This window comes from Bubalus kerabau, chromosome 15 (genome assembly GCF_029407905.1).
Source record: "Bubalus kerabau isolate K-KA32 ecotype Philippines breed swamp buffalo chromosome 15, PCC_UOA_SB_1v2, whole genome shotgun sequence".
Lineage (NCBI taxonomy): Eukaryota > Metazoa > Chordata > Mammalia > Artiodactyla > Bovidae > Bubalus > Bubalus kerabau.
This window is the reverse complement of record NC_073638.1, coordinates 23,810,871-23,835,000: the sequence shown is the minus strand read 5'-3', so window position 1 is coordinate 23,835,000 and position 24,130 is coordinate 23,810,871. Positions and strand designations below refer to the sequence as shown.

Below are 24,130 nucleotides of genomic sequence, written 5' to 3'. Positions count from 1 at the left end.
AAATAAAATGAAACGTTATGAAAATCTAAGATCTCTACTGTCTTCTCCAGCATCAGCTAAAGAAAAAAACAAACAAACAAAAAAGGCAGGAGGCTGGCTACCCATTATACCACTGGCAGCCCAGGAGGGCTCCCCTGTGTTCCCCTGTTTCTCCTCCCTCCCCATCCCTTTCTCCTTTTCCTCCCTCCTCCTTCTCTTTCCTATTTATTCAACACACGTCCGCCAGGCAGTTCCTGTTAGGCACTGATTAGGGGAAGAAGCTTCACCAGCACCCAATAATAGTAGGTTTGCTTACTATGAGAGGTGCTGTTCTAAGTACATGATGGCCTCCAAGCCTGTTGAGGGCCAGGTTCCCCTGCACGCAGAGGGATTGGGATGAAGTGCTGACCACAGCCCTTGGGGACATCAGCTCTCCTACGCAGTGAATCCTCAGCTGGCCCAACCTCCTGTTGCCGCACATTTTAGAAGATCAGACGGTGCAGCAGAGGCTGAAGAAGAGATGTCAGTTTCTGGCAAGAAAAATTACCTTTCTTGCAGAGCCAAGTCTGTGAGTAGTCCCATGGCTGAGTTGGCCTTTTTATCTGAGAAGTCAAGGAATGACACCAGAGCTTCCAACAACCTGCAAACATATGTAACGCCTTCAGGGTGGGCTGACCTCCAGCTCACAGCACCCCCAACAAGGGGGCCTGGCGTGGAGACCAGGGAGGAGTCAGCACCTGAGCAAAGTGAGCTGAAAGGGCTGCTCATGTCCCCAGGAAGCCCAACCCCTTGCCCACCCCAGCAAGGCAGGTACTCTGCCATGAGAACGGTTCTACCACTTAATGTGCGGTTCCAGGGGGGTGAACAGTTTTAACCTGCATTCACTGATCATCAGACGCTGACTTGGAAGGCCTCTGGTGCCTCTACTGTGTGACTCTGGCATGGCCAAGCTGAATCACACAGATGACATCTAAATGGCACGCTTACTAATGTGCTGATGACTAAGTGGGAGGCCCCCTAATGAAGCGGGGGATGGATTAAAGATTTAACAAGATTTTGACAGGTTGCTGAATACATGAGATGAAATTTCAGAGAGTTAAAGTCCTTCACTGAGAGCTGGAAAATCTGTTTAAGTAACAGAAATGGGAGACCTGGTTGATAACTGACTCATGTGAAAAAGACTTAAGATTTTTAGCCAACTGCAAACCCAGGATATGAGCAAACAGTCTGGTGCGGCTGCCACAAAACGTAATGGGGTATCAGGCTGCCTTAAGGGCTGACCGGCACCAGGACGATGGGAGTAGAAGTCACGTGTCCATCTGGCAAGTCCATACCGAGCATCTACAGCATGCCGAGTGCTGTGCTTGGCCGGGACACCGTGCTGAGCGCCTGGCCTCCTACGGTGACATGTGTCAGGTGACAGGATAAAACAAGCACATGTCAAGTGGGCATGGAGCCCACCTGGCAAGAGCTGTGGGAGGATGGAGATGAAGTGGACATTCCCGCCTCACTTGAAAGTGGAGCGCTGGCTACTTGTCCCTTTGTCCAGGCAGTCAACAGCACTCACTGGCACTGACTCTGTGCCAAGTGGAAAAAGACAAGGTCCCAGCTCCAAGGAGCTTGCAGGCCCGCGTCAGGCATGTGGGGACAGGAGAGGCAGAGGGCACAGCAGTCAGAGATGACAAGGCGTGAAACGGCAGAGACACACTTGGGGACTGCTAGTGGGTCCTCACAGCTAGTAGGGTGTCCTGCTAGTGGACAGGGAGCAGCCAGCCTGGGTCACGATGGACTGTCTATGGCCTTCTGGAATGTCTGTACTTTCCCTGGGCGTCCTGAGTCCCAAGTGTGGGCTGTGGATGACCTGCCTGGTGCGGGTTATGGTGGGGTAAGGTGGGCTGCAGGCTCTTGAGCCTCTCTCAGTTTCTGAGTGAGAGGAAGTTCCAGGAAGTTGCATTTTATAATTTTATTTATTTATTTGGCTGTGCTGGGTCGTCACTGCTGTGTGGGCTTTTCTCTAGTTGTGGTTCAAGGGCTCCTTACTGCAGCGGCCTCTCTTGTTGCGGAGCATGGGCTCTAGGGCGTGTGGGTTCTGTAGCTGCAGCTCCTGGGCTCGAGAGCACAGGCTCAGTAGTCGTGGCATGCGCCTATTGCTCTGTGCATGTGGGATCTTCATGGACCAGGCATCAAACCATGTCTCCTGCTTTGGCAGGTGGATTCTTTACCGCTGAGCTACCAGGGAAGCCCCAAAGCTGCATTTAAATAAAGTCCCCAGGTGATTCCTAGAGACTCTATTTCTCAGATGTTCAAGAACTCGTCTAGTAGGCAGTAGAAAGTCCTTTCAGCATTTTAAGTAGGAAAATAACAGGACAGATGTGCATTTGGGACAAATCCCTTTGGTGGTGCGGCAGAGGTGGATTACAGCAGATGGCACAGGAGGCAGGGACTCCAGCGGGGGAGAGCTGGGACTGTTCAGACAACCAAGGTCAAGGGAGGAGCTGGGACGGGGCAGAGTAAGACGTACAGTCGAGAAGAACGAGGCCTCATGATGACCTAGAAGGAATGCCTGAGACACTGCAGGAGAGAGACAGGAAGTGCGGTCCACGAGATGCTGAGGAAGCAGGACTGACAAGTACCATCTCCTGAGGGGTGTGGGGAGGGAGCCATCCAGGGAGCTCCCAGGATTCTGGCCTAGGCAGCAGGGCAGATGAAAATGCCATATACGAAGACAGGAAGTTCAGCTAGGGAGTGTGGGTTTGAAGAACTACTTTTGAAATACTAAGTTTATGATAAAATTACTAAGCTTATGATAAAATTACTAAGCTTATATAAAATTACTAAGCTTATGGTAAAATTACTAAGTTTATGATACTTGGGACGTTGTGATGGAGGTGCCCAGTGACAGAAGGATGCTTCCTTCTAACATCTGAGAAAGAGACTTAGATGTGATAACTGGGGCCATGGACGAGAAGAGGGCCAAGGACAGGATGCTGGAGTCCCTGACCTGGAAAAATGAAAGCATAAAGGGGGGTCACCCAGGGAGCCAAGAAGGAATAGCAGAGGGTAGGAGGAGGGCCAGAAAGAATGATATCATTAAAAGCAGATGCCATGAGGCTACAATGGGAGATAGACAGAAAAGAGCCCATCAGATTGTGTTCTTATGTTCAGGAGCATGGCTTCCAGTCACCCACATGTATGGTACTGGGTTTATTTAGCAGCTTGTTCTGGGAGGGGTCTGGAAGCCAAACCACCTGAGGAATGGTTGAGGAAACAAGGATGTGTGGGGCCAGAAAATGTCAGTGTCTTTGGACACATCAAACAGTGGACAGAGGGAGAGTGGATACAACCCGTAGGCCTTCGACAGACAGAACCGAGGCCTCAGTGCAGAAGGCAGACCTGCCGCGGGGCGGTGGGGGAGGCAGCTTGTGTTTGGTGTAAGGAGATCATCTTGTATCAGTCAGAACTGTTCCGCAACAGAGCATGCTCCTCTCCTTAACTGGGGAGAGACCCTACCCTGTGAGCCGCTGTGGCGCCCATCCCAGTCAAAGGGAGAAGAAGAAAATGCAAATGCTGGAATCTTCCCTGCAGCGCCTCACACACAGGCCTTCTGGGAAACCCCAGAGGGGACAGTGTGCTGGGTGGGGCTGGACTGGACTGCTGCTACGGTCCCTCCACGCTGGGGGTTCTGCAAAACCCCAACTTCCTCAGGAGACCATCCAGTGTTCCTGCTGTCAGAAATCATTTATTTCCCTCAGCTCGGATTCTTCCCTCACCAAAGCAAACCTGTTTTCTTTAGTCTTGCGATGAATACTAACTAACCTGAGTGACACAGAAGAAGAGCCAGGGGTCTAAGATTCTCTGGGTTTTGTATTTGGGAGACATAAATGAGCCAAAATGCACACCCTAACTGGACACAGATGACAGGCGTGTCCTTTTTTGGCAGATGTTCTGCTCTGCTGACCTGCAGCTGATGGACAAAGTAGAGGGACCATAGGTCAGAAAATGGTCTAAATAACCAGTAAGTGTGCTTTCACCTTAGTTTAGGACCCTGAGCAATAATAGACCCAGAAGATAGAAAGTGGTGCAAAAGTCATTATTGAGTCCAAACCACATGTCAGGCGTGATAGTAGTTGCTTTCTTTGATGTGGCAGATGCTGTTTTCTGGTGAACCAGACATCCCGTTACCCCGCTTCTGTCCTGCCTGGTTCTGCCTCAGAAGCTGGAACCATCTCCCCTCCAGGGTGGCATGTGACACAGTTCTGACCAAAGAGAAACAAAAGCAGCAGCTCCTCTTGATAAAAGGGACAGACCCAGTTGGTGCTAATCTGTCTTAAAGAGGGATGTGATGCTTGGAGTTGCAGCAGCCTTATGTGACCATGAGGGAAAGGTCAAGAGAGGGACAGAGACCTTGACCCTGCCATCACTAAGCCACCAAACCAGCTATTACTATCTTTAGTCTTTTGGTTTACAGAAAAACAAGATGAGTTCTCTTGGTTAAGCCAAGAGACTAATCTGTCAAATGCGGCAGAAAAAAGTTTACCTGGCATATAGGCATCACCTCTCTGAAGTTTCACCATAAGTCTCTGATACAGATGAGATACCAGGCGCATCAGGGCTTAGCAGTTTCCTGGGTCACGCAAGCAGGAAGAGACACGTGGAAGGCTGAGGCTCCCGACTGCTGCAATCTAAGCCCCAGCACTTTTCACAAAGGGACACTGGCCTTCACTCTGCTGCTGCCATGCACATTTGTCCCTTCACTTTCTCATACGGGCAGGAATGCGAGGGTCATGGGACCTGGCCTGTTTCAAACTACCTCATTTCAGAGAACACGTTCCACCTCGTTCCAGTTTACCCGGAGATAGATATTAACAAGAGGAATGGGCACAGGGCTGATAAACGGAGGTTTCTTCGTCTAAAGCAAGTAGGCTGTACTGCACAAGATGATGACAAACGCCAAGACGCTGGAAAAATGCAAATGAAACTCAAGCAATTCAAAAGCAAGCTTGGGCGGGGGGTGGGGAAAGCTTATGAAAACTGTGGCTGTATTTACTCAAAGAGACCAAAACCAAACAAAAAAACATGCTGAAGGTACTGAGGAAATGACTGCAGAGCCATCTGAAATGTGAAATGTGCTTTTGATGACTTAACTCCGCTAACGACCCATCTGCCCGTGTGCGCTGAGCTTCAGGGGCTGCCAGGGCTTGTCCTGTGAGCCGCAGGGCTGGGCTGGGCTGAGAAGGGGCAAGCCAGAGCCCAGGCTCATCCCCATACCGTCCTCAGCACCCATGGGCCTCCTCACCAACATGGGACAGGCACCAGAACTCTCAGCATGGTCCAAGCAGGTCTGACACGGCTTCAGATTTGGCTGCCTTTCTAACGGGGAACAGAAACTAGGAGCAAGCTCCATGGCCTGGGAGACAGCTGGCTGAGATGACCCGAGTCACTCTCTTACCCCACCTGTGAAATGGGGGAAGGACACTTATCTTGTCTCCTTCCCAGTGAGATAATAGTGAATAGAATCGGAAGCCAAATTCTGTTTTTAGATTACATAGGAAGCACTTAAAAAGCAAAGGTATAGCCACGGCGGGGGTTCCCAGATGGTGCAGTGGTAAAGGTATAACCACGGCGGGGTTCCCAGATGGTGCAGTGGTAAAGGTATAACCACGGCGGGGTTCCCAGATGGTGCAGTGGTAAAGGACCACCGGCCTGTGCAGCTGACACAAGAACTTGGGTTCAATCCCTGGGTCGGGAGTCCTCTGGAGGAGGAAGTGGCACCCCGCTCCAGTGTTCTTGCCTGGAGAATCCCATGGACAGAGGAGCCTGGCGGGCTACAGTCTGTGAGTTGCAAGAGCTGGACGCGACTGAGCACACACACAGATGCACACACAGACACGATCACGGCTACTATTTCTTTTAAATTGAACCACATGGAGTTGCCAACATGCAACCTTTTCTTGACATAAAAAGTGGCAATTTCACATATTCAAACTAATAATCTTTAGATGGAAAAGCACCAGGCAGAATCACTATGGCTCATTTAAAATTAAAAAAAATAAAAGTCTACTTGGGAAAGAGGCACATTCCATTCCTATCACCTTAAGCCTTGGAAAGACCTACATGCAACAGCATTTGAGATGTGTTGTATTTATTTATACCCTACTCACTCCAGAAAGGATTTAAGGATAAGTAAAATCAGGTAGTATGACCTGAAACAGGAATAAACGAAGAAAAGTAAGAACAGGAGCAGGGTGGAGCCAAGACTGAGGCTAAAAGAGCAGAGGCAAATGGCCCGTTTTACAGGTAGGTTCCAAATCGGGTTTTGCAAATGCCGCCATATTTACATGGTCTGCAGGGTTGTTCCCTGGTGGCCCAGGGGTTAAGACTCACGCAGGGGACCTGGGTTCGATCCCCAGCCAGGGAACTTGGTCTGACATGCCGCAGCTAAGAGTTTGCATGCCTCAACCAAAGATCCTGCCTGCCACAACTAAGACCTGGCACAACCAGATAAATAAACCTGTGAAAAGAAAGAAACAAGCGCAGAAGTGACACTGTCCATGGTAGTAAGTTCAGACAGGAGTTTGTCCTGGAGGTCCTTAAGAGGGAGTGTTCCTCTCACAGGCTCCTTCTGGTGTTCAACCCTTAATCTGGTCAGCTGGCTCCTCTCATGTCAGAGATGTGGGAAAGGGGACAGGTCTTAATGTGGCAGGTAAAACCTGAGATGCCGCAGGGAAGCTCCTGCCCGCACGCACACCGAGCCTTACCGGATCAGGTCAAGGTGGCCGATGATCAGGTTCCGTCCGTTCTCCGTCTGAGCGAGCTGCAGCAGCAGGGCCAGGCTCTGCTGCCGGATGGCCGGGACCCTGGAGGCCAGCAGGGAGGGCAGAAGTGGGCCCGTGTCCGGACGCAGCACAAGCAGGCGCTGGTTCTCCTCTGCAAAACACAGGGCACATCAGCCTCGTGCAGACCACGACGGTCACGTGGGCTCTGTCTTCCCTCCTCTAAACGGGAAACCCAACTCTTCTCCACGAGGCAGGATAATGAAGGTAAGAGCACGGATTCTAGAAGCAGGCTGTTCGGTCTGAACGATCAGGAAATGACCGTAGCCGAGTTATCGATCCCTTAGCTTCCTCATTAGCGGAACGAGGAAGAGGACCAACGTAACAGTTGTCATGACGATGCAATGAGTTAATGCGTGACGGTGTGGAGAACAGGGGCTGGCACATACATATATGTTAGCTAGTATCACTGTTCTTGCCAAAGGCTCCATGGTGGACGGTATCCGGAAATGTGAAGAAAGGGAAAGAAATCAGCTGAATGGTGAAAGAGCTTTAGACCATCGATTTTCATCTAAAGGCCAAAGCAACCATCTGAGTTCTTTCTAGAAAACTGGAATGACAACATGAGAACATTAATGAATGAAGCACACTACCCTTCCTGGCTGTGAACTATTTCCAGGGTGGTAGCATTGGATATGCCCTCTCCCCCATCACCCAGTTCATTTTCTAAACCAGTGCATGAATTTATCTGAGAGCAGGCAGAGGGATACAGGCTGGAACATGAGGCTGAGCTCTGAAACAGAGCACAGTTTGTTTAGATTACAGAAAAAAAATGGACCGTAGCTCACTGTCAACAACTCAAATAACACAAAATGTGAATACAGCTGAAAATAAAAGTTTCTTCTCTGTAACCTCCTCCAGGTAAGCACTTTCCCTAAGGGAAACATATTCATCATATGAATAATGTTAAAATATAATACCTCCTTCCCATAATTGGCTTTTCTCTCCAGTCAGCACTATATCCCAGACCTATTTCCACGCCTTTACTTTTAAGCATTCCTTTGTCCTATTTAAAAATGTCTCTGTATTTATTGAATTGGATACACCAAGATTCCATTCATCTGAGACAGAGCATTTATGTCCTAAGTTGTGTCTGATGGTATTTTTCCAGATGTTAAAAAAGATGTGACCTCAAGGTTCACAGAAACCAAAGTAGGGTGCAGACTGAGGAAGTGGGGCTGTATAGAGGGAGACAGGTCCCATTCAGACTGAGGGAACACCTTGTCGTCAAGTCCATCTTCTTAACCTCAGGCAAGGGGATCTACGCAAACACCCCCCAGAGCCCAGGCAGTGCCCTACGAGAGGCAGGGCACCTTGATAAGGATGTTAGTCTGAGCATAATTCCCTTCATGGAAGAGGCCCCCTGATTCTCTAGAACCTAAGACTTCTAGAATTTAAGGTGATTCCTCCACTCTACTAAATGAATAAAAAAAATTATATTCTCTCATATTCAGCATTTAAGCATTTACAGGCTGCATTCATAAGCTCCCTCGCTGACTTCCCACGAGAACCCAAGCATGGAGACACAGCTATCACCATTCCCATTTTCACTGTTTTGTGTTCAAAGTCAAACATTCTCCCTCATTTGAAAAAACACTTTTTCAAAAAATGAGAGAAACACCTAAAATATTTATTTACATTGAGGTCACTGAAGTGGCAACTGTATAAAAATTTAGCAAACCCCGGAAGATGCTAATATGTAAAAAGGGAAGAGTTAGGGTAAATAAAATTCCCAAAGCATGTCACTGTCTCACTATTAGGCACTCAGTATTAATCAGTGTCACAAGAGGCCATCAGGGATGGCCGTAAATCTCATGATGCTGAAATGGGTACTACGGTCAGCAAAAAGCAGCACTATTTTTCAGCACAGAAAAGGAAAAGCTTTACTTGCCCCACTGCCAATGCATGAAGTGAAGCTTCTTGTCTGCAAAGACCAGGGCAAGCGCCCAGGTGATGAGATGTGATGCCGACCGTGACCTTGCCTGCGTGGAGGCAGCTATGAGAGTGCAGCACAAGTCTGTATGCTTTTTCCAGGGGACGGTCTAGACGTCCACGCTCCAGGGCCTGTCCCAGGGGAACAATCACACCTGCCCCCGCCCCTGCTCTGTAACTCTCCCATTACTGTGCACCGATGATGACCGATGGCGGTTCCCTGGCTTACCGTTCTCGCTGCACACTGCCTGCCAGAGTCTGAGAACAGATAAGCACACCGTCTCTTCCACGGCATCTTTTCCCGCTGTAGAAAAGCACCTACAGTGTGAAAGGGAGAGGCATATTGAAATTGCAGTCTTGATGTTCCTTCAGTTGGTTTCATTTCACCCCCCGACTCCTCAAATGTGGGTTTAAGCAGGTCACCAGGACCGAGGGACTGCTAAGCCCTGAAGTGAGGTCCAGGACAAGGATGCAGCTGAGGGAGCTGGGGCTGCCTGGAGAAAGGACAGTGAGCCAGGGGCCAGGGCGATGGCTGCACCAGACCAGCGAACTGTCCACGGGCCTCCTCACGCCCGCAAATGTGTGCCAGTGACTCCAACCCACGTCTTGTCCTAATCCCCAGGAACTGCATCAGAACAGCTGAAGTACAAAATAAAATTAAAATACATTTAGCAAACTACCTCCTGCCATATGAGCCTTTCTTCAGATGAAATTATAAATGGGATCAGCCAGGACCCAACAGATCTCATTTCCTGAAATGATCAGCAAATTCCAAAAGAGGAAAACAACAAAGAGCCATCTTGCAAAAACTGGTGGGAAAACCAGCAAGAATGGTCATTTCTCTGACTTTGAAGGGCTTGGAGGAACCCTGGCAAGTTTTGCTAACTTTCCTCTCTCTGCAGTTGTTAACTGTGGTGTAACTCTAACTGCTCACCGCTCAAGGGTGTTCACATGGCACCCAGTATCGACTGATCGTAGTACCATCTACCATCACGCTGCCTGTGTACTGAGTCTCTGATTGCATAAGAAATGGTTGTCTTTCCTTGCTTTGAGGCCAGGCTGTCTTTACAAGCATCCCTACCTTCTTATGACCTCATTCTCATTGATGATACTGAATCCATTGTTTGTTCTGAATAAAGTTCGTTCTGTGCCTGAAACAAATTCGGAGAAAACCACATCGTCAGAATCCCGAACTGTCTGCCTGAACTGTCTAGCTGTCACTGAGCCAGATGATAACAGAAACCCAATATGGAATGTCTAGGTCACCAAATTCACAGTTTGGGCAGAAACTAATGCCTTCCATTCTGAAACCTACACCTGTCATCAGCCACTTGGTACCACAGTAAGAGGGACATCCTGTTCACGGGAGAGCTGGGTCCGGGTGGCCCCGTGAGTGATCTGACAACTCCTCATTTTGTAAGCTTTAGAGAGTTTCCAGGAGCTGCTTAAACTCCTGGAAGAACTGGCATATCCATCTGTTCTTAAATGTTTATTTTGAAGCTGTTTCCAGGCTCTAGAGAGGAACTGATAATCATCAAGAAGCTACTGCAGGGGTGTTTGAGCACCCTCCACTGTACACTAAAGAGAAGTTAGACTCCATCCATTTGTACAAACTAACAGCATTCTGGCACTGAGAAGCAAGGAAGGTTTCAGTCCTGGGATCAGTGATGACAGGAACTGGTAAGAGAGAGCAGTATGGGTCTCATTAGCAGGAGGAGAGCTGATGTTTGCTCTGAAACTCTTTTCACATCCTAAGAAACTATCAAGTGTGACTGGGATGAACTTCATGGTTTATCTTACAAAATTCTGTCTTCCATTCCTCTATAGTTGGGGGGAGATATGTGGGGATAACACAAGGTGTTTGGGGGTATATATGGGATATGTGGGGCTTCCCTGGTAGGCTCAGCTGGTAAAGAATCTGCCTGCAATGCAGGAGATCCTGGTTTGATTCCTGGATTGGGAAGATCCCCTGGAGAAGGGATAGGCTACCCACTCCATTATTTTGGGGTTTCCCTAGTGGTTCAGACAGTAAAGAATCTGCCTGCAATGCAGGAGACCCCAGTTTGATTCCTGGGTCAGGAAGAGCCACTGTAGAAGGCATAGGCTACCCAATTCCAGTATTTTGGGGCTTCCCTGGTGGTTTAGACAGTAAAGAATCCCCCTATAATGCAGGAGATCTGGGTTTGATCCCTGAATTGGGAAGATCCCCTGGAGAAAGGAATGGCTACCCACCCCAGCATTCTAGCCTGGAGAATTCCATGGACAGAGGAGCCTGGCTGGCTACAGTCCATGGGGTCACAAAGAGTCAGACGTGACCGAGCGACTTTCACATGGGGTATGTGTGGGGTATGGAAATGGTGTGTGGGTATATGCAGCCCGTGGGGAACAGACGAGAGGTGATGTGTGTGGTGTGTGGATATGTGATATAAGCATATATGGTGTCTGTATCCCGTGTGCATGGTGTGTGTGTGTGTGATGTATGTGACACAAGTACACATGCTGTGAGCACGTGCTGTGTGTGCATGTTAAGTACGTATGCAGTGGGTGTGTGCTGTCTGTGTTTTTTGTCGCATTGTGTGTCTGCTATTTATTGCAGGTGTGTGTGCAGTGTCAGCAGAGGAGAGGATGGAGCTGGCTGGGGTGGGGGATATTTCTTAAGCACCCCCTTTAGCACCTGCATTATAATAAATCTTCAATCAATATTTGTGATGGGAAGGGAGGAAGGGATTCTTTGCCTCCTATGGTCAGACCTCTAAACTCTGTCCCTTCAGACTAGACAACATTCATGAGATCACACACACTGCTGGCTTACAATCCTTCATCATCTCAGTCAGGATTTCAATCCCCCCTGCGTAGAACAAAGGGATCTGATCAGGCTTGGAAAGAGTCTCCAGAAGATTCTTGGTCGTCACGGCCGAGTTCTTTCCTGAGTCCAGTGACTCCTGGGCTTCCTTCTCTTGAATGTCTGCTTTCTCTCGAAGATCTACCTGATTCAGGTACTCTAGCAAAACAAGGAGGAGAGGCACACCAACATCCTAACAAGCAGCTCGTGCACCAACCTTTTTCTGAAGATGGAAAGTTGAGAGGCAGAAAGCATGAGAATAATTCAAACTTGTTTTCAGCGTGGAAAACTTTTAGGAAGAGTGTATAGTTTCTACCCAGAATCTTAAAACATGTTGGAATCATTCAAGGACAACATCGCTTGCGGTCTAAAAGGCTTGAAGGGAGGATGGTAGAGAAAAGGAGGAAGGCCAAGAACAGAGAAAGAGGAGGCAGGCAGGGTGGTTAATGAGAGGACTGGACTGTGCAGGGCCGGGCAAGGCTGTGCCCATGGCCAAGTGCAGAGAAGGCACGGAGGGCATCCCAGAGCCAGAGCACAGCGGGAGGTGCAATTCAAACAAGGACGTCAACCGCAAGTCTCACCTTTTACCTGTGTCTGCAGCTGGGGGTTTATTTCTAAGATCTTCTGATAACACTCTCTAGACTGGAAGAAAGAAACAAGGCCATGAAGAGTGGCTAGTGGGGAGTGGTGATTATAAGAAAGGCACTGGGTACCACAGGGCTTGGCTTCTTCATTATCTCCTCCCAGCCTCCCTTGCTCCCCTCGTCGGAGGCAGGCATGGGGAACACAGCGTGCATTTGACATTTTGTTTAGGCTTCTCTGGTTCTGTGGGGCAACGGGCATTATTTCAAAATTCATTTTTAAAAATAGTGTTGTCAGATACAGTCTGTGATGGAAAATAACCACTCCTAAATTCTCATGGTTCATGACTGGCTGGGAGAGGAATAATCATAAGGTAAATGCAAAATTCAGATGTGATATTTGCACTGAGAGAGGATGGGAGGCTACCTGTCAGATATGCCCACGTGGAATAAGGAAATAAATGAAGCTAGAAACATTGTTGACGGAGACTTCAGAACAGGAGGAGACAGTTGCTTATTTAAATGTGCAGGCTGCGAAGGGCTAGTGAGGGGCTGCTCACTTGCCGTGGAATAGTCAACCAGAACACCCGAGAGTGAGGGGCTCTCACTGAGGACACTGTTAGAAAGTTTCTGCAGAAGAAAGATTCTTGCTAATGGGTTTAGGATGACAGGCTTAGGGCAGAGAAGAAAAGCTCAGGGGGTAAAAAAAATGGTTCTCAGATATCTTAAAGGCTCAAGACTCATCTAGAAGGTCAGGATTAAGAAATAAACTGAAGGAAAAAAACATCACATTAAAACAGGGAAGAGTGCTGCCGGATATCGAACATGGTAACTGTAATAGACTGAATGTTTGGATCTTCCCAAAATTCATGGTGAAACCTAATCCCCAGTGTGATGGATCTGGATGTGTGGGCTCTGGGAGGTGACTGGGTCATGAGGTGGAGCCGTCCCCAGACAGCTTCCTTGCTCCTGCCGGCTGCCTAGGAACTGGGACACAGGCCCTCAGCAGACACTGAATTTGCCAGCATCTTGATCTTGGACTTCCCAGAATTGGGAGAAATAAACCTTCGTTGTATAAGCCACCTGGTCTATGGAACCCCAAAGGACTAAGACGATATCCCTGTTTCCAACTTCTTTTTAACCCTAGCTCTAATCTATCAGTAATGCTTGTTGACTTCATTGTCAGTATATAAGCAGAACCCCTCACTTCTCAGCACCTTCACTGTCAGCAACCTGGTGCAAGCCATCACCACCTCTCACTTGGATAATTTGTTGCAATAGCATTCTGACTGGTTTCCTGTCCTTTTCCTACCCTGTCAAGATACATTCTCAATACAGCAGAGTGATCCTTCAAAACACAACTCAAATCATTTCGCTTCTTTACTCAAAACCTTCTGATGGTTCCCAGGGCACTCAAAATAAAAGTTCAGGTCCTTCGAAAAACCTGTAGGGCCCTAGGGCATCAGTCCCTCACACACTCCCACGGGCTCACCATATCTCCTCTCACCCTCCTTGCTCGCTCTATTCTAACCATCTGTCTATCTGGACCATTTCTCCACTGTATATCCACATGGCTTCCTCACTTCCTGCCCTCCTTTCCTTCAGAGAATCTTTCCCTGGCCACTCTCTATAAAACCAATCTCACCTTCACCACTTCCCAATTTAGTTTTCTCAGGGACACTTATCACTATCTAACGCACCACACATCTGCTTATTTGGTTTCTATCTTGTGACAGGTCACCCTCACTGCAAGAAAGTGAGTCAAGGATTTTGTCTTGTTTGCTACTGCATTCCTGCTGCCTAGAACAGTGCCTGGGACACAGAGAGTATGCATTAAATATTTGCTAAGTGAATTAAATAACTGAATAAATGAGTGAATAAATGGAATTTGGTGGACAGGAGATTAACATTTTCCTTTTTACCTATTATTTGACTTTATTATGATAAGTTTGTATTATTTTTGAATTAAAATCTAACAGAGAATAATTTTTTTTTAATGTACAACAGGGGGCAATTTCTTATTAAACGTATAATATCTTGTAAATGGAAAGACATCTCGTGTTCATGGATTTGAAGCCTTAATATTGTCAACAATATTCAATGCAATTCAATGCAATCTCCACTAAAATTCCATCTGTCTGAATAACATTCCACTGCGTAAATATACCACATCTTCCTTATTCGTTCATCTGTCGATGGGCATTTAGGCTGCTTACATGTCTTGGCTATTGCAAACAGTGCTACAGAGAACACTGGGGTGTATGCATCTTTTCGAATTATGACTTTCCCTGGATATACGCTCAGGAGTGGGATTATGGGATCCTAAGGTAGCTCTGTTTTTAGTGTTTTTAAGGAACCTCCACACTGTTGTCCAATTTACATTCCCACCAACAATGTAGGAGGGTTACTTTCTCTCTACACCCTCTCCAGCATTTATTATTTATATTACTCAGCCATAAAAAAGAATAAAATAATTCCATTTGCATCAACACGGACAGACCTAGAAATTATCATACCAAGTGAAGTAAGCCAGGAAAAGACAAATATCATGATATTCCTTACATGTGAAATCTAAAAAAAAAGAAATGACACAATGAACTTACATAGAAATAGACCTACAGACATAGGAAAAAAACTTATAGTTACCAAAGGGGAAAGGGTGAAGAGAGACAAATAAGGGATTTCAGTTCAGTTCAGTCGCTCAGTCATGTCCGACTCTGCGACCCCACGGACTGCAGCACGCCAGGCCTCCCTGTCCATCACCAACTCCCGGAGTTTACTCAAACTCATGTCCATTGAGTCGGGGATGCCATCCAACCATCTCATCCTCTGTCATCCCCTTCACCTCCTGCCTTCAATCTTTCCCAGCATCAGGGTCTTTTCTAAGGAGTCAGTTCTTTGCATCAGGTGGCCAAAGTACTGGAGTTTCAGCTTCAGCATCAGTTCTTCCAATAAATATTCAGGACTGATTTCCTTGGGATTGACTGGTTTGATCTTCTTGCAGTCCAAGAAGACTCTCAAGAGTCTTCTCTAACACCACAGTTTAAAAGCATCAATTCTTTGCCACTCAGCTTTCTTTACAGTCCAACTCTCACATCCATGCACAACTACAGGAAAAATCATAGTTTTGACTAGATGGACCTTTGTTGGCAAAGTAATGTTTCTGTTTTTTAATATGCTATCTAGGTTGTGAGAGTTGGACTGTGAAGAAGGCTGAGTGCCAAAGAACTGATGCTTTTGAACTGTGGTGTTGGAGAAGACTCTTGAGAGTCCCTTGGACTGCAAGGAGATCCAACCAGTCCATTCTGAAGGAGATCAGCCCTGGGACTTCTTTGGAAGTAATGATGCTAAAGCTGAAACTCCAGTACTTTGGCCACCTCATGCGAAGAGTTGACTCATTGGAAAAGACCCTGATGCTGGGAGGGATTGGGGGCAGAAGGAGAAGGGGACGACAGAGGATGAGATGGTTGGATGGCATCACTGACTCGATGGACATGAGTCTGAGTGAACTCTGGGAGTTGGTGATGGACAGGGAGGCCTGGTGTCCTGCGATTCATGGGGTCACACAGAGTCGAACACGACTGAGCGACTGAACTGAACTGAACTGAACTGAGGTTGGTCATAGCTTTTCTTCCAAGGAGCAAGCATCTTTTAATTTCATGGCTGCAGTCACCATCTGCAGATTTTGGAGCCCAAGAAAATAAAGCCTGTCACTGTTTCCATTGATTCCCCATCTATTTGCCATGAACTGATGGGACTGGATGCCATGATCTTAGTTTTTTGAATGTTGAGTTTTAAGCCAGCTTTTTCACTCCTCTCTTTCACTTTCATCAAGAGGCTCTTTAGTTCCTCTTCACTTACTGTCATAAGGGTCATGTCATCTACGTATCTGAGGTTATTGATATTTCTCCCAGCAATCTTGATTCCAGCTTGTGCTTCATTCAGCCCGGCATTTCGCATGATGTACTTTTTTATATAGCCAGACATCCTGGAATGTGAAGTCAAGTGGGCCTTAGAAAGCATCACTACCAACAAAGCTAGTGGAGGTGATGGAATTCCAGTTGAGTTATTTCAAATCCTAAAAGATGATGCTATAAAAATGCTGCACTCAATATGCCAGCAAATTTGGAAAACTCAGCAGTGGCCACAGGACTGGAAAAGGTCAGTTTTCATTCCAATCCCAAAGAAAGGCAATGCCAAAGAATGCTCAAACTACCGCACACTTGCAGTCATCTTACACACTAGTAAAGTCATGCTCAAAATTCTCCAAGCCAGGCTTCAGCAATATGTGAACCGTGAACTTCCTGATGTTCAAGCTGGTTTTAAAAAAGGCAGAGGAATCAGAGATCAAATTGCCAACATCCGCTGGATCATAGAAAAAGCAAGAGAGTTCCAGAAAAACATCTATTTCTGCTTTATTGACTATGCCAAGCCTTTGACTGTGTGGATCACAATAAACTGTGGAAAATTCTGAAAGAGATGGGAATACCAGACCACCTGACCTGCCTCTTGAGAAACCTATATGCAGGTCAGGAAGCAACAGTTAGAACTGGACATGGAACAACAGACTGGTTCCAAATAGGAAAAGGAGTACGTCAAGGCTGTATATTGTCACCCTGCTTATTTAACTTATATGCAGAGTACATCATGAAAAATGCTGGGCTGGAAGAAGCACAAGCTGGAATCAAGATTGCCAGGAGAAATATCAATAAGCTCAGATATGCAGATGACACCACCCTTAGGGCAGAAAGTGAAGAGGAACTCAAAAGCCTCTTGATGAAAGTGAAAGAGGAGAGCGAAAAAGTTGGCTTAAAACTCAACATTCAGAAAACAAAGATCATGGCATCTGGTCCCATCACTTCATGGGAAGTAGATGGAGAAACAGTGGAAACAGCATCAGACTTTATTTTTTGGGGCTTCAAAATCACGGCAGATGATGATTGCAGCCATGAAATTAAAAGACGCTTACTCCTTGGAAGGAAAGTTATGACCAACATAGATAGCATATTCGAAAGCAGAGACATACTTTGCCAACAAAGGTCCATCTAGTCAAGGCTATGGTTTTTCCTGTGGTCATGTATGGATGTGAGAGTTGGACTGTGAAGAAAGCTGAGTGCCGAAGAATTGATGCTTTTGAACTGTGGTGTTGGAGAAGACTCTTGAGAGTCCCTTGGACTGCAAGGAGATCCAACCAGTCCATTCTAAAGGAGATCAGTCCTGGGTGTTCACTGGAAGGACTTATGCTAAAGCTGAAACTCCAGTACTTTGGCCACCTCATGCGAAGAGCTGACTCATTGGAAAAGGCTCTGATGCTGGGAGGGATTGGGGGCAGGAGGAGAGGGGACGACAGAGGATGAGATGGCTGGATGGCATCACTGACTCGATGGACGTGGGCTTGGGTGAACTCTGGGAGTTGGTGATGGACAGGGAGGCCTGGTGTACTGCAGTTCATGGGGTTGCACAGAGTTGGACACGACTGAGCGACTGGACTGAACTGAACTTTGCATATAAGTTACATAAGCAGGGTGATAATATACAGCCTTGACGTACTCCTTTCCCAATTTGGAACCAGTCTGTTGTCCCACGTCCAGTTCTAACTGTTGCTTATTGACCTGCATACAGATTTCTCAGGAGGCTGGATAGTCAGTCACATGTAAAAGAATGAAGTTGGATCACTTCCTCACACTGCTGCTGCTGCTACTGCTGCTAAGTCGCTTCAGTCGTGTCTGACTCTGTGCCACCCCATAGACGGAAGCCCACCAGGCTGCCCCATTCCTGGGATTCTCCAGGCAAGAACACTGGAATGGGTTGCCATTTCCTTCTCCAATGCATGAAAGTGAAAAGTGAAAGGGAAGTCGCTCAGTCGTGTCCGACTCTTAACGACCCCACGGACTGCAGCCTACCAGGCTCCTCCATCCATGGGATTTTCCAGGCAAGAGTACTATGTACAAAAATTAACTTGAAGTGGATCAGAGATCTAAATACAAGTGCTAAAGCCATAAAACTCTTAGATCTTGGATTAGGCAATGGTTTCTTAGATTTAATATCAAAATCCTAAGCGATCAAAGGAAAAAATTAGGTTATGTAGACTTGCATAAAAATTAAAAAAACTTTTGTGCTATGAACTGAAAAGATAACACAGAGAATGAAAAAAATATTTTTAAATCATTTATCTGATAAGTGACTTGCATCCAGAATTTATATGAATATTATATTATGATAATATTTATATCACTTTATATTGAATAGTTATAGAAACATAAATTTATACCAGATTGATTACATTTATATTCAATATAAAAAGACAACCTATTGATAAAATAGACAAGGGATCTGAAGAACCATTTCTCCAAAAATGGCCAATAAGCACATGAAAAGATGCTCAACATTATTAGCCAACAGAGAAATGCAAACCAAAATTGTGAAATACCACTATAAGGTGGTATACTCATCAGGATGGGTATAATAAAAAAGACAGATAAATAGCAAGTATTGTCTGGGACGTGGAGAAATCAGAAACATATACTGCTGGCAGGAATGCCAAATGATGCAGCCACTCTGGAAATCACATGGGCAATTCTTCCATCAGTTTCACTTCTGGGTGTATAGCCAAATAGACTGTAAACATGTGTCCATACAAAAACTTGTACATGGATGTTCATAATACCCAAAGGTGGAAATAAGTCACATGTTCAACTGACGAATGGATAAATAAAATGTGGTATATCCATATAACGGAATAATGTTCGGCAATAAAAGAAATGAAGTACTATATATATTAATGTATTACAGCATGGATGAAACTTGCAAACATTATGCTAAGGGAAAGAAGCCAGTCATGAGAGACCACAAATTGTATAGTTCTATTTACATGAATAGTGCAGAACAGGCAAATGGATAAAGACAGCAGTAGATTATTAGTTGCCCAGGGGTGAACTGGGGGTGGGGGTGGAGGGAAGGGAACTGACTGCTAGTGGGTGACAAAAATGGTCTAAAGTTGATTGTGCAATTCTGACAAAACACTAAAAACCATTGAGTTGTTTATCTTCCATAGAAGAATTGTTTGACACCTGAATTATATGTCAATAAAGTTGCTATTACAAAATATATCTCAGTGTATACATATATCTGCATGGCTGCTTTCTGGTGAAGAGATCACAAGTGAATTTTGGTTTTTCATCTTTTTGCTATGTCTTTTCTCTCCAGAGATGCTCTTCCTGGGGCTGAAAGAACAGTGGGAGAAGACACTGCAGAAGAGGTTCCTATAGCAGGCGGGGCTGCACCAGATGACACTCAGTATCCTTCTCAACTCCAAGATCTACTGTGGAAAATACTAAAACGTGGATTAACACCTCATCAACTTGGAGGAAAGTGGTTCTCCTCTGAGACACTCTGAAGCACAGCTCCGAGATCAAACATACCTCTTAAGCTTCCTCTTGCACTTACCACACTGTAGTTCTTTAGGGCTAGGTGGGCTTTTCCCATGTGGAAATACGCTTTTGTGCATTTTTCATCACACTGCATAAAAGAGAATCACTGATCAGATGTTTTGGAAGATTTGAAATTATTAGCACCAACTGTCCAGCTAATAGGGTTAGGGCAGCGCTTTGATTCTCAGGACAGCCACCAGAGTTGACAATTAAGACTTTTTCTGTGCATCTGTGACCAAAATAATTGATGCTTCCAAGGAACCTGGATGCACAAGTAAGCCCTCTATCAAATTAATTCATGATACTCGCTAGTTTTCATTTCCATTTAATGAAACTCAACCAGGAAACAAACCAGAAACCCTTAGTTTAGAAGAGCTCTTGACCCTGGTTGAACATTAGGGTCACCTGGGGGTGCTTGTAAAAAAAATCCTGAGAGCCCAGCTGAAACCCACAGCAATTAAATTATACTCATGGGGAGGACCGAGGCATCGATAATTTTTTAAACTCTCCAGGCAATATAAATGTGCAACCAAGTTTGAGAATCACTGGTTTATTAGAAGGTAGGAAAATTTACTCTGGGTAAACAGCTGTTACTATTACATCTTAGGAAGCCTGGCAAGTTCCTCCCTTGAAATAAACCACAACATATATACTGGAAACTTGCGTTTGTATCACTTATGATCTGAAAGCGAGCCCCCTTCAAAACGTACGAACTTTACGGCTGAAACAATACTGCTTGCCAAGGGGTCCTGCACTGGTCTGCTCTGAATTACTATAACTACAGAGGGAATGATATAGCACAGAGACATAAACTTAAAGCATCCAGTTAATTCACTGAGCCCCTTTTATGTGCCAGGCCTTGTGCCAGGTCAGATGCTGTCAGGCATGTATATGTACAGAGGGAGTCCAAGCTCAGGAGTCTAGAAAGTCCTGGGTGAAGCCCCGTCTGCCCCTTACAAGAAGCAGCATACTGGCCAGACCCCCCAGCTTTTCTGAGGTTCACTGTCCTCATCTGCAAAGTGGAGATCATAATAGTGTTTCTTCTGGGCTGTTGTGAGGAGAGAATGTGTGCAAAACAGTGCAATACCAGGTAAGAGAGTGTTAGCTGCTGTTGCTGCATTTACAAGAAAAGCAATCCATTTCAGGGCAAAAAGGAAAATTTAAGAAAAGCTAAAGAATAATAGAAGGGGTAACAATAATCATTACATTGGAAGAGCCCTTTATAGATGCATTTTCATGAATATAATTTCCTGATTCCTTGCTAAGTGAATGACGGTAATAATATTAATGCATTATTTTCAGTCCTGACCACATGGTTCATAGGAATGATCTTATGTAAGCCTTATAGCAACTCTATGAAGTAGATACAGTTATTACTCCCATTTCACAGATGAGGAAGCCAGGGGTCAGAGAGGTTTAAGGTCACACAGACCCTAAACGGAAGAATTGGGATTAAGATCTAGCCACTGAACTCCAGGACCCAAAGGCTTAGGAATCACACCGAATCTCCTCCAGAGAAGTGCTACAGCAATTCAGGAGGAAATCCACTCTGAGGAGATATACACTAAGTCCCCTACATACGAACCTTCAAGTTGCAAACTTTCAAAGATGCAAATGTGCATCTGGGTCCAGCAAGGAACCAGATCCCGTGCCACCCACGTCAGGCGTGAGTGAAATTGCAGCTCGCCCTCCGTCTCCTGTTTCTGATGATCCTTCATCTCTACCATCTCCCACCTCTCCCTCCTCCAGTCAGTAACGCCTCTTGCCTGTTCACTCCTTGCCAGCCCTGTATGCTAGCTGTTGTACCTTACTACTGTACTTTTCAAGGTACGTACTCTAAGATCAAAAATGTTTTATTTTCTGTTAGTTTGCTTTTTTACGCATTATTTGTGTGAAACCTATTATAGTACAGTACTATATAGCCAATTGTGTTAGTTGGGTACCATGGCTAACGTTATTGGACTTACGAACATATTGGATTTATGAACGCACTCCTGGAACGGAACTTGTTCATATGTAGGGGACTTGCTGTAGTCTAACAAAGACATACTGCATTTCAGAGGATGCCAAGACAATCACATGGAAAACTTTGGGGGTGGGGGCAGCCAAAATGCGGGGATGGGGGCAGCTGAAATGCAGGCGTGACAGCCACTGGCAGGGATGAGCGTTGAACCCACGAGAGGAGACAAGAGCTTTGAAGGAGAAACTGCAGGAAGAAGAAACGCGGGGAGCTGCAGAGTGAACCCTTGCAGAACGCACACAGGATGGAACTAAGAAAGCAGGAAGAGGACCGTCTGAAGGGAAAGGAAGCTCACAGAAGCCATCTGCTCACGGCGCCTTCACTGGCAGGCATCAGGGTTCCAACAGGGGAAAGGGAGCCCCACTGTGCCCTCCTGACGGGGTGTATTGTGGCCACGCCCCCGCAGACACTACCACCAGGGGCCCGCTCACGAACTTTCTCACTAATAGGCCCTTTCTCCTTTTGATGAGGTATCAACTCTCACCAGGACTCTCTCAGGCAAACCCCAGATCCCCTTAAAAGGAATTCTGCCTTCAGAGGAGATGTCTTTTATTGTGAAGGAAGAGTTCTGCCAAGAAATGATTCTGATCCTAATTGAAACCCGCTTCACTGCCTTATCTTCCCTGACAAGGAACATGGGCCTTGAAATATCATCACATGGGCTTGTCGCTGCCAATTCACAGGTGTCAAAAATACTAAATTGGCATGAAAGTACTAATACTATTAATAATGGAGTGCCACTGACATTCACTACTGATATTTTAAAATGTGAAACTTTTTCTTTTGATTCACAGCTTCCATGTAGAGCCAAACCATTGTTAGTTTTTAGATCTCCTTATACATTTTTTTCCCCCAGCCCTCCAAGTGTTCACCCAATCCTCTGCAACAGGGAGCCTCGCTGGGCTCTTATCAAGGTTGGCTGCTGGGTTTCAGCTGTGCTGGGCCAGCTCTGCTTTGCGCTCACCGGGCTTCAATTAACATTTGGGAACAGGCCAGCGTGTCGTGCTGAATCACCATAAGGCTGTGATTAACTCTTTGGGCCTTTTCAGATAAGAAAAGATACTCATGAGAAGCCCCACGAGATCTTGTTTCTGCCACGTGAGAGCCACGCCCAGGGATGACGGGGTTTCCAGTTTCCGTGGAGAGGTGTTTACAAAGTCAACGGCTCAGGGCATCAGCCTACAGCGAGGCCAACGTGGGCTATGTGATCCCGTGCAGTTTACTTAATTAATCTCTGAGGTTCAACTTCCTTGTTAGAAAGATAAGGATAACTGTGGTGTTGACCAGAACAGAAGGCTATGAGGCTCCAATGAGATAGTTCACAGCCAGCGAGCAGAAATACAGCTTTTTCTCTTTTTGCTAAAACACCAGAGGAAAATGCCCTTGCCTCTCTCTTCTCTTACAGATGATAGCAGAAAAAAAAAAGTCATGATCACATAAAGCAACATAACAGGCTAGTAGATCTCTGCTGGAGCCATGAAGAACCTGAAGGCACCAGCTTTGGGCAGTTCTCATCACTTAATGACTGTCACGATGCCGTGGGACAAAGTGTTCCCCGCACCATATCTTTCAGGGGGTAAAGAAACCAAGCACTCCAGATGTCTGTTTTGGAGAGACTCTCCTGTTTTAGAAACTGTTATTAGTAAAGATGAGTTTCAAATTCCTTGCTTACCTTCTCAATAGAAAGTAAGGAAGTACGTGGGGCCAACGTGCTGCTGTGGCAAGGAGTTCTGGGATGGGTTAGGCTGCACAGGGGAAACTAAGCCCAGGATAAACCTGATATATTTTCCTGGCACTTCAACTTTACTTGATTATAAGTTATTTAAAATAATATGGTTATATTAAAACAGATGGATACATTTAATGGTGTGCAGTGCAAAATGTGCAAGGATTTCCAAGATACAGTGAAGTCGCTCAGTTTTGTCCGACTCTTTGCAACCCCATGGACTGTAGCCTGCTAGGCTCCTCCATCCATGGGAGTCTCCAGGCCAGAATACAGGAGTGGGTTGCCATTTCCTTCTCCAGGGGATCTTCCCAACACAGGGATAGAACCCAGGTCTCCAGCACTGCAGACAGACTTTTTACCGTCTGAGCCACCAGGGGCTCCTAGAAATAATTTGCATCTGAGAAGAAATTTCATGATCTCTGCTTTTAGACCCTCCAGGGGCTCATGTTCCTTCTGTTAGCACGTTGGCAAGGAAGGTTGAGAGGCACTGGTTTTGATTATTTAGTTAAAGCCCCCTGTGACAGAGTAACTTGGGGGAATGTGGATTAAGGGTTATTTAAATATTTAGTCATCTGAAATAATGTTCCAAAGAAGTGATCATGACATTTCTCTTATAAAAACCCTTCTAAGATTTCCCCCAACAGTCCTTCCTTCTCTCTATCTTTGATTATCTATTTTGGCAGAAATACCACGCACAGCATTATGCTATCTGCCTGAGGCCTGACTAGCATCCAGGCGGAACAACAGAAAATCTTGCTTCTGATTATTTCTCTACAAAGAGGTGTGC

The 24,130-nt window shown here is 46.0% G+C and overlaps 1 protein-coding gene across 5 annotated transcripts in view; it reads right to left on the bottom strand.

Annotated features, from left to right (window-relative positions):
* TTC12 (tetratricopeptide repeat domain 12) overlaps positions 1-24,130 on the bottom strand; it is a 47,703-nt gene that overhangs the window by 9,200 nt on the left and 14,373 nt on the right. For 4 of the 5 annotated variants that reach the window (XM_055548078.1, XM_055548075.1, XM_055548077.1 and 1 more), the window contains 7 exons: positions 19,614-19,685; positions 12,168-12,228; positions 11,557-11,745; positions 9,826-9,895; positions 8,974-9,062; positions 6,738-6,906; positions 527-619 (listed from right to left, as the gene is read on the bottom strand). In XM_055548078.1, the coding sequence (XP_055404053.1) occupies positions 527-619; positions 6,738-6,906; positions 8,974-9,062; positions 9,826-9,895; positions 11,557-11,745; positions 12,168-12,228; positions 19,614-19,685 (743 nt within the window). Of the gene's footprint in view, positions 1-526; positions 620-6,737; positions 6,907-8,973; positions 9,063-9,825; positions 9,896-11,556; positions 11,746-12,167; positions 12,229-19,613; positions 19,686-22,101; positions 23,537-24,130 lie in introns of those variants that run through there. The other variant, XM_055548079.1, reaches the window with a different exon arrangement.